This window comes from Cynoglossus semilaevis, chromosome 20 (assembly GCF_000523025.1).
Source record: "Cynoglossus semilaevis isolate Cse_v1.0 chromosome 20, Cse_v1.0, whole genome shotgun sequence".
Lineage (NCBI taxonomy): Eukaryota > Metazoa > Chordata > Actinopteri > Pleuronectiformes > Cynoglossidae > Cynoglossus > Cynoglossus semilaevis.
In genome coordinates this window covers 5249093-5258826 of record NC_024326.1, presented here as the reverse complement: position 1 = coordinate 5258826, position 9734 = coordinate 5249093, and the positions used below count along the sequence as shown (strand labels likewise).

The window sequence follows — 9734 nt, the reverse complement described above, 5'->3', positions numbered from 1 at the left end:
GGGGGTTATTCAAACAATGTTTTAAAAAAACCTAAAGACAAGGGTGTGGTAGAACCGAAAAAAAAAAAAAAAAAAAATCTAACTGCAGTGATTCAAATGTACCCTCTATCTTTTTTTAAAAATTTTAAATCTATATTTGAAAATCATCTCTACTGGTTCATGGGACAATCGGAAAATGCTTCCGCTTCGTCTTTTTTTCCGCAACGCAACGCAACTTTATCAACTCCTGTTTCCTTCCGAGATCGAACGCCGTAGCTGGCGATTAACCTGCCTTCTGATATATATATATTTTTTTTTTTTTCAGAGAAAAGCAAAACACAGAGGCAGAGAGCGCAGCGGCATCAGGAGATTGCGAGAGAAAAAAAAGCTGTTGATCGCCCCCTAGAGACAGACCTGGTCCTTAAAGTGGCCCTAACTAACTAGGTTGAAAACAATTTTTGCAGTTTTCTTTCAAAAAAAAAAAAATATATAATTGAATATTAAAAATATGCTAAATTATTGTGCAGTTTATAAACCCAAATGTTGGGACAAAATTTTTTCTAAATTAAGAAATAAAAAATAATAATAATTTTATAATAAGTCCCTGTCAATTATGTTTTAGTAGATACTTACAAAATCTTTTTTTCTTATTTTTTTCTAATTTTTTTTTTTACATTTATCTGCTTCAAACTGCTTCCTAAGATATTCCTAGCTAAATTGAAATAACTCTATTGAACAATTCGCTTGTGGTCCTCCCATTACTGTTGATATAAATGTCTGGTTTTATAGGCTAAAGCTACGCCGTTCACTTTTTTTAATTTGAAAAATTGTTTTCATAATATGACATAATAATCGTTCGAACCAGTAGCGTTTACGAGATTTTAAAAATTTTAAAAATCACGTTCATTCCCTTTATTTTGTCAAAGACTACTGCAGTCAACTACACTCTGATTGGATTAAAAGATGAACCACTGCTCAACGTGCTTGTCTCGACTGTCATAGCTGGACTCATGTGACTTTTCTTTTATCTGCTTTCTAAAGCCCAAGGGGTCATTTAAAACTAGAGATAAAAAAAAAATCAAAAAATCTCGAAAATTACCCCTATTATAGTCTCTCTTTTTTTTAAGGTATCAAGAGGGAGGAAGGGTGAGCAGGGGAGGGGGAGGGGCAAGGCTTGCCTCTGTACCTGATAAATGCTCTCCTCTGACTGGGGGCCATGGAGGGGTTCGTGTCCAGCCTCAAAGACTATGTACTACAGAACAGGAGTAGTCGGCAAAGTGAGAGAGAGAGGGAGGGAGAGAGAGAGAGAGAGTAGCACAAAATAATGAGGTAAGAGCAGAGAAAGAGAAAGGAAAAAAAAAAAAAAAGAGAGATTGGCATATAAAACATATATACAACCAGAAGGTGGCACTGATGTGAATAAATGAAAGCACAGCAGAGGGTGAGGTTGGCGTGGAATGAAGAGCAAAACAAGATCATAAATAGAATTTTTTTTTTGTTTTTTTTTCCCCCCATCGTTGCTCCGAGTTCCATGGAGAGAAATGAATGGGAGAAAAAGGAAAGGAAAAAAGGCCTGAGACCAATAGGAAAACGGCACAGGAACAAGATGACTCACAAGTCCTTAAACATGTCATTCATTTGTCATAGATATCAAATTAAAGGAGTCATTCGATATTTTTTTTTGAAAGGGTGCGGGGGGGGCACACACACTACTTCACTCTCTCACAGGGGTATTTAAAAAAACCTGTTTCATGCATACGTTAATTCTGGTCTGTAATTCATTACTTATTTACCGCAAATAATTGATCTTTGAGCTGTGCAACTTCCATTGTTCTACATGGGGGGGTGTCAAAAATACGCTTGCGGCGGAGAGTGTGGGGGGGGGGGGGGGGGGGGGGGGGGGGGCACACACACTACTTCACTCTCTCACAGGGGTATTTAAAAAAAAAAAAAAACACACCTATACCCGTTTCATGCATACGTTAATCCTGGTCTGTAATTCATTACTTATTTAACGCAAATAATTGATCTTTGAGCTGTACAACTTCCATTGGTCTACATGGGGGGGTGTCAAAAATACGGCCCGCGGCGCCAAAACTGGCCCGCTGGGTGGTTCAATTCGGCCGGCTTGATGAATTTTGAAAATTAAAAAATTAAAAAAAAATACACAAACCCTTCATGTTCGTACGGAGCCCCTAAAGGGACATGGGGGAAAAAAAAAAAAAGTGCATTTTTACATTTTTACATTTTGTGGGTGCGGCTTATATTCAGGTGCGCTCAATAGTCCGGGAATTACGGTAATTTAGTAATTAAATTAAATTAAAAAGTAACAATTGTAACTTCAAAACCAATGCTATACAGCTAGCTTCATTGCCTCTATAAATGGATTTTTGACTTTAGCAAAAACTGCAAAACCTCTAGGAGAGTTAATGACCAATAAACACGAATCATCCACAAAGGCTAGCCATCAATGTGAAACCAGCTTCTCAGACAGAAATGACAAATAATTTCCAGACTTCAACACAGCAATGAAGAGAGAGAGAAAAGCAAGGAGATCTGGGCATTCAGAGGAAAGGTTAGCGTTGTCTGTATTCAGTGTGAGCTAGCACAATAACAGAGAGAAAAAAAAAATTTGAAAAAGAAATATCATGTAATCAGCCAAATAAAAGTAACTGGGTAACAGGGAGTTTCCCTTTGGGAAGAAATCAGAACATATACATAAATCAACTAAAAAAAAAAAAGAAAAACGTATGGTTTTACAACACTGCAAAATGGGAGTTAATGGTTGAACACAATACTGTCCACTACGATGATCTACTGTGCATTTCTGGAAAGGTGGAAAATCAGGAGTTTTAACAAAGGTTTAGCAGTAAAGCACCAGTTAAGCTAGTCTGCAGTGTTTGTGTTTCCTGCGCTGTGTGACCCACCTGGTAAACTGGGTCATCAACTTCATCCTCCAGGATGGTCTGTGCAGGTTTGGAACAAAAGGGGAGATTAAACCTTTTTTTTTTTTTATATACTGTAATAAAATGTTTTTTTTTTTTTTTTTAATACTGTAATAAAATAGATAAACATAGCGTCGAGCAACAGCCGAACGTCTTAGTGTTCAAACAAGCGGGATAGTAAAAAAAAAAATAAATAAATAAATCAGACAAATATATACAGTGTTCCCTCTCTATATCGCGGTTCTCGTTTCGCAACCTTAGTACATCGCGGAGAGAGTTTGAAGCTAATCGCGGTATTTTACGGTAATTTTTGAATTCCCAATAGTTTCATTATTTTCATAATAAAAACATTTTCTTAGCTTAAAAAATGTAAAAAATATAGCAAAAAATGAACTAAAAGATATCGCTGGTGGCTCTGTTTACCTAGAGGAGATCGAACACAGCATTGTGTTCCTCACGCTGATTGACTCATGTTTCATTACATCTCTCAGCATCTCCCCTTGTCTGTGCTCTTGTGTTTGATCGTCTTCTCAGGCTTCTGTTACGAAGCCCAAACGAAGACGCCGACACAGATGACAGTTAAAAGCCTTTGTTTTTCTTTACAATAATGTTCACTTCTGTGCTGAGCCCGGCTTTCATATACGGTCTGTCCGTCTTGGCCAGTGTCACTCCTCTGTTCACTGTCTCCTGCAGCTGAGCGCTAACCTCCGCCACGTCATGTATTTCATTTATTTACGTATTATGTATGTCTTATATTTCCATTCTACAACTCTACTGTGCATAACATTGTGTGTGAAAGGGTAATACAGTCTAGGGAGGGTTGATAACATATACGTAAATAATACAATAACTATATCGCCTCTACTACGCGGATTTTCCCTTTTCACTGTGGGTCTTGGAACGCAACTACCGTGATGGTGAAAGTTAACCGAAATTTAACGCCCTACGAAAAAACCACAACAAAAAAAAAAAAAACGTGTGATCTCACCTCTGAATGGAAAGCTGAAAGTGAGAATCTAAACAAGGGCTCAGAGCGTCCTACCTGGTAAACCGCCTGCTCACACTGCTTGTCCTTCTGAGCCTTCTTCTCCAGCTCCTCGCGCTGTTTTATGTCGTAGATGAGCGTGAACAGGTCGCGAAGGTCGATGATGAGCGGCTCGGCCTGGAAGGAGGAGGAGGAAGATAAATGACATGTAAAAGTCAAGCTCAAAGGCTAAAATGCTGAAATGCTTTTATCATTTTCGACGCCATCTACTGGGGAAACGTGGGTATTGCAGGGGGAAAAAAAGCAGAAGTATAATGATAATATAAATAAATTATAAAATTCGGACAGCTGAACAGGCCGCATCCGGCCCCCGGGCCTTAGTTTGCTCATGCCTGCCCTAGATTGTGAGTCAGACTGATCAGACACATAATTTCCCTACCATCGGATTCCCTAATTGACAGCAGGAAGGGACTAGCATGGTGGCTAATGGCAGAAAGCGCATGAGATAATAATCGCTGAAGCCGACTGCGTGGTCCGTGCCCATGTGGTTAGCAGGGTTACTAGGTGACAAATACATTGGCTTGGCCATGACAGCTTAACTAGAGCAGCAGATGTCATCTTTTAGCACTGGATGGAGTATTGCGAGTACTGAGCCTCGCAGTACTCTACTGTAATATGCAGCACTAAAAGAAACTTGTATCTCAAAGTACAGCGTATCTCGAAAGCATTTTCCACGTTAAAAATATCTAAAAAAAAAATCTTCGAAACTCGTATTTAGCTAGTGTCTCGAAGCCCAACTGTACTGTCTGCCAGGTACGGTCACGTACACAGAATTTTTTTGTTTTTGTTTTTGTTTTTGGCGCTCACCGACTGCGACGTCTTGATGGCCACAAACCTGTGGTGGCCCTCCTTCCCGCAGACGTAGCCGAAAGCCCGGTGGTCTCTGGTGTCCTTGGCAATGTAACTTATTTCATGGACCGAGTGGTGATGTAGGAGAACCTGGGGGACAAACGCAAGGACAACAACAATTCACATATTTGTCTATAGGGGGTTTTCAAATGTGTTTTAAAAAAAAAAAAAAAAAAAAAAATGGATCCCTGATTGAAACACAATTGATTGGAAATACTGCTTTAAAAAACATAAAAAATAATATGAAAATATTTATTTTTTAAATGTAATTAGGAAATGCCTTCTGCTGGGTCTCTTAGCACAAACAGGAAAGGCTTTTATTGAAATATTAGATGACACCCAATCCCGGGTTATGGATATTACCAAAGTAATACGACAAATCTGGTTCATCCCAAACCGGCTCACGTCAGCTTTACTGCACGTGAGGTATTTACTTGACTGCGTCGCGGTGATCCGCGTTTTTTTCTTTTTCTTTTACCATAATCACTCAAGGGAGATATTAAGAGCCTGTAATCGGTAAATAAAATGGCGAGTGAAGAGTTGATTTCCCGAACCGACAAATGATCCTGTCAGAATGTGGCGAGCTACTTGGCGGCGGCGGGAGCCCTAATGTTCGGTTTCATTAAAGGCTAGAAAGAACAAGCGGCCATTACCATCACTCTTTGTATAAAGAGATATAGATATTATCATTGGTGTTGGTGGGGGGGGGGGGGGGGGGGGGGGTGGGGGGGTGGGTTGGGGGGGGGATGCGGCCGGGTGCGAACGCCGATAGCTCATTATGCAGAGGTGGAGCAACGGTGCAATTAGCATTAGTGGCAATGATCATTAAGGGGGGGGGGGGGAATGGAGTGGTAATTATCGGTCAGGACTGACGAGCAGCGAGGGCTTCGTAGCCCACACTGCGCCCCCGGGGGGGAGGAGGGGGAGAGAGAGAGAGAGAGAGAGAGAGAGAGAGCTGAAGCCCTCCATCATTCCGTAATGGAACAGCAGGTATCGGTATCTGCCAGCGGGACGAGAGCCAGGGCGGAAACAGAAACCAACTGTCTCATAACATCAGTTTCATTAGACAGACGAGGAACGTTGAGTGATCTGAAGTAGGTCGTGCACAAAACATCCAATCCCTCCAGGCTGGGCAGCGTGTTACGCTGGTTTCCCTCGAGAGACGGGCAGTGAGTGAAGACTCCTCTGGATCAAATACATATGGGATGGATGGATGGGATGGATGGATGGATGGATGGATGGATAGATAGATGGATGGATGGATGGATGGATAGATGGATGTATAGATAGATGGATGGATGGATGGATGGATAGATGGATGTATAGATAGATGGATGGATGGATGGATGGATGAATAGATGGATGGATGGATAGATTCCAATGGATTATGGTACACGTGTGCTGCTGCTGTAATGGTTGAATGATGAAGAAGCGTCACTAGGTGGCAGCAACTCATACAGTGGTTTGAATTAGAAGCAGGATGAAAACTGCAGATAGATTCCAATGGAATATAGTACACGTGTGCTGCTGCTGTAATGGTTGAATGATGAAGAAGCGTCACTAGGTGGCAGCAACTCATACAGTGGTTTGTCTTGGCTACTCACCCCTGATCTTTCACAGAAGATCTTGATCCCACCAAAGGAGACTGTCAAGAAGACCCTCTGCTTGTGCTCCCCTTTGGAACGAGCCGAAGAAGCCACTCCCTGCGAAGGATTAACGATAACATAGCATGAAGGAAAGAGCTAAGAGTGTACAACACATAAATACACAAGGAAAAGTCATGCGAGTATTAGAACGGCTAAACGTTAGCCGACATATCACAAAATAGCTTTATAACAGCTTAAAGTTAGTCGGAATTGTAGCTAAGTCGGTTGCCGCAATAACTTTAGCATAAACAACAAATCATAGTTCAGCTAATCAATCAAGACAAAATGACCAAAAACAGCTATCTCAACGGTAGTTAGCTTTAATTCGATTATTTTTATAAGTTTGTACATATAATTACGCATTTATTTAAATTAGCAACCATGATGAAACAAATAAAAATAGCTCGGAATTTGCTAAAAAGCAAAATATATGTTAGGAGTTATTTAAAGGCGACGCAGAGCGAAGTGAACGAGAGAGTGGCCGACAGACAGGGGGAGACGGTGAGACAGTGAGAGATGCCACGAAGCATGAGCCAATCAGCGTGAGGAACAGAAGAGCATGCTCAATTAGCCAATAGTACACAGAGTACACATTTTAATAGCCAATAGTATTGCTGTATACGATCTTGTCTAGGTAAACAAAGCTAGCCAGCGCTCTTTCGCAAATGCGAAAACTTTCAGATGTATAATTATTTTATCATGTCTTTTAGTTAATGTTTCGCAATATTTCGCGAGAAAAAAAAAACCATCTGCGATGTAAATAGCGTTAAAGTGCGTTGCCATCCAGTTAGAGGGAAATGGGAAGACGCAGAGTGAAATAAGACAAAAGAAATAAGACAAAAGACCAGAAGGACTCGCCTGCTGTGTTGGAAACTGCTCACAGATGTTTACTTAACACATCCTGTTCGTCATTTAACCTTCATCTGAGACCAGTCTTTCAGAGCGAGCTAATGTTTAACACTGAAAGTGTTTGTTTTGGGTTTTTTTTTTTTAAAGGAAACTTGAAAATTGAGAACGAGAGGATTTAAGAGATTTTAAGGACCAGAAAATAGGATAAGAACAAGTGAAGTGAGAAAGAGAAGGGGTTGATTGATGCTGTCAATCAGCAAAGACCCTTTCCTTTATCCCCCTGTCCAGATAATAGCAGGTCTGTATCGACCCTGTCATTGACTCTAACCGGCTGTTGGTCGGTGACCTCTGGAGTCATACAGAGGGCACGAATCAGATGTCAGAATGAGGCTTCGAATAATCCTAGAGTGCGCTCTAGTGGCTGTCAGTGTGAAAACAACAAACATGTACATTTTCAGTGGTACAGGAGTGGTAAACAAGCCTAGAGCGCCCTCTAGTGGCTGTCAGTGTGAAAATAAAAACCGTGTGAAATTATGTATTTTAATATATAAGTCACAATATAGAGCTATAGATATAGAGAGTCGGCACCTTCAGCTTCATCATGGAGTCCTGGCACAGCTTGTCCCCGCGCGCCGCCGTCACCTCATCAATCCCGATCAGCTTGGCTTTGTACCGCACACCATCACCGCGGAAACGCTTAATAAGCCCCGTCTCGCTACGGTCCTGACCTGAAGACACAAGACACAAAGAGTGCAAAAATGGGTTATTCCGTAAATAATTATATAAAAGAACATTAGGAAATTACGTGCAGAAGCAGAGAACATTCGGAGAAAAAAAAAAAAAAATTGGAATGGAAATTGAAATGCTGGTTCCACTCTAAATTCAACCAGCAGCTCCAAAAAATACAGGCTTTTATTGGGGGGGGGAATCAACTCCAGTCCAGCGCTCACCCACAATGCCCCCTCGAACCCCTCCCAACAAAAATACAGGCTTTTATTGGGGGGAAAATCAACTCCAGTCCAGCGCTTACCCACAATGCCCCCTCGAACCCCCCCCCCATCCCAATCCTTGAGCTTGATGGATGTTTTCGTGGTGTCGTGGAGGTGATGTGAAATCTTGCCAAGTGATTATTCTGTCTGTCAGACTCTGCGGCTGCCCTGTCACCGCCTCGACACTGATACCTTGTTCAACACGCCGCGTTCCCTCGTCCCGTTTTGATTATGCGGGGGGGAGGGGAGGGGGGGCGAGCAAGGCACTCGCTGTCTTCGGACCGTCGCCTCATAATCTGTGCGAGCCAGCGTCAACACTTCAACGCTGAGGCCGCCTTTGTAGGTTAAGAAAAAAAAAAAAAAAAAAAGGATTTCAAATCAAGGTCGCCATTTCCTTTGTACGTGAAGAAAAAAAAAAAAAAAACAGGATTTCAAATCAAGGTCGCCAGCACCTTGGAGAATTGAACAGTTCCAGGCCCCTCGGTTGTTCATTTCTAGGTCAGAAGCCCCCTGTACCATATGAGTTAACGGCACATTTAAGCGGCTGGATGCGTCGATCACGTGATGCTGAACAAAAAAAACAAGGAATTTTGATTTTTTTTTAAAATTAATTTTATGTAAAAATGTGGAAAAATCATTTGAGCTCTTAGGTTAATTTTTTACATTTTTTTAATATATATTTTATATTTGGTGAAGGTAATAATTTTGAGTTAATGTGTTGAGTTGACTGTATCGGTCCCCAATCCCTGGTTCGGGGGCCGGTGCCGGTCCGTTGGTAATTTTGTACGGGACACATCAAGAAATGTACAATGGTCCGTTTCTATATCGCGGTTCTCCTTTCGCTCCCTCAATACATTGCAGATTTTTTTAAAAATCCGATTTCGCGAAATATAGCAAAAAAATTACAAAATAATTATACAGTACATACAAACGTTTCGGAATTAAAAATTTAGATAAGCGCATTTGATAACGACCGCTGGCGACTTTGTTTACCTATGCAATACTATTGGCTAATACACGCTAATTCACGCTGATTGGCTCGTGCGTCCTAGCATCTCTGAGCGTCTCCCCTCGCCTGTCTCTCTCGTTCACTATTTTCCTTCTACTTCGTGATTTGTCCCATTTCTCGCGGTGGGTCTTGGAATGCTTGGAACTACCACGATGGGAGAGACATTGAGACATTAATGAGAGACAAAGTCAAAGTCACGGCACATGCAGAGGACCTCCGATTTGTGTGATAACTAGTGCTGCTTCAGAACGTGCTCCGACATCCCCCCGTCTACGTCGAACTAACTCATGCACTTTGTAATGTAATGTAAAATGCATGCTGCTCCAGTTGCATTTTAAAAACGGGATCACTCGGATTTCACCGCGGACTTTGTGTACTATTTGTTTTTCCATTACTCCTGATAACAATTCAGGATTTTTTTTT

At 41.3% G+C, this 9734-nt stretch overlaps 1 protein-coding gene across 3 annotated transcripts in view; it reads right to left on the bottom strand.

Annotated features, from left to right (window-relative positions):
* LOC103396189 (disabled homolog 1-like) overlaps nt 1-9734 on the bottom strand; it is a 32202-nt gene that overhangs the window by 8523 nt on the left and 13945 nt on the right. For 2 of the 3 annotated variants that reach the window (XM_008334189.2, XM_025066373.1), the window contains exons 3-7: nt 7902-8041; nt 6423-6521; nt 4777-4908; nt 3967-4086; nt 2907-2945 (exon numbers count right to left, since the gene is read on the bottom strand). In XM_008334189.2, the coding sequence (XP_008332411.1) occupies nt 2907-2945; nt 3967-4086; nt 4777-4908; nt 6423-6521; nt 7902-8041 (530 nt within the window). The remainder of the gene's footprint in view (nt 1-2906; nt 2946-3966; nt 4087-4776; nt 4909-6422; nt 6522-7901; nt 8042-9734) is intronic. The other variant, XM_025066374.1, reaches the window with a different exon arrangement.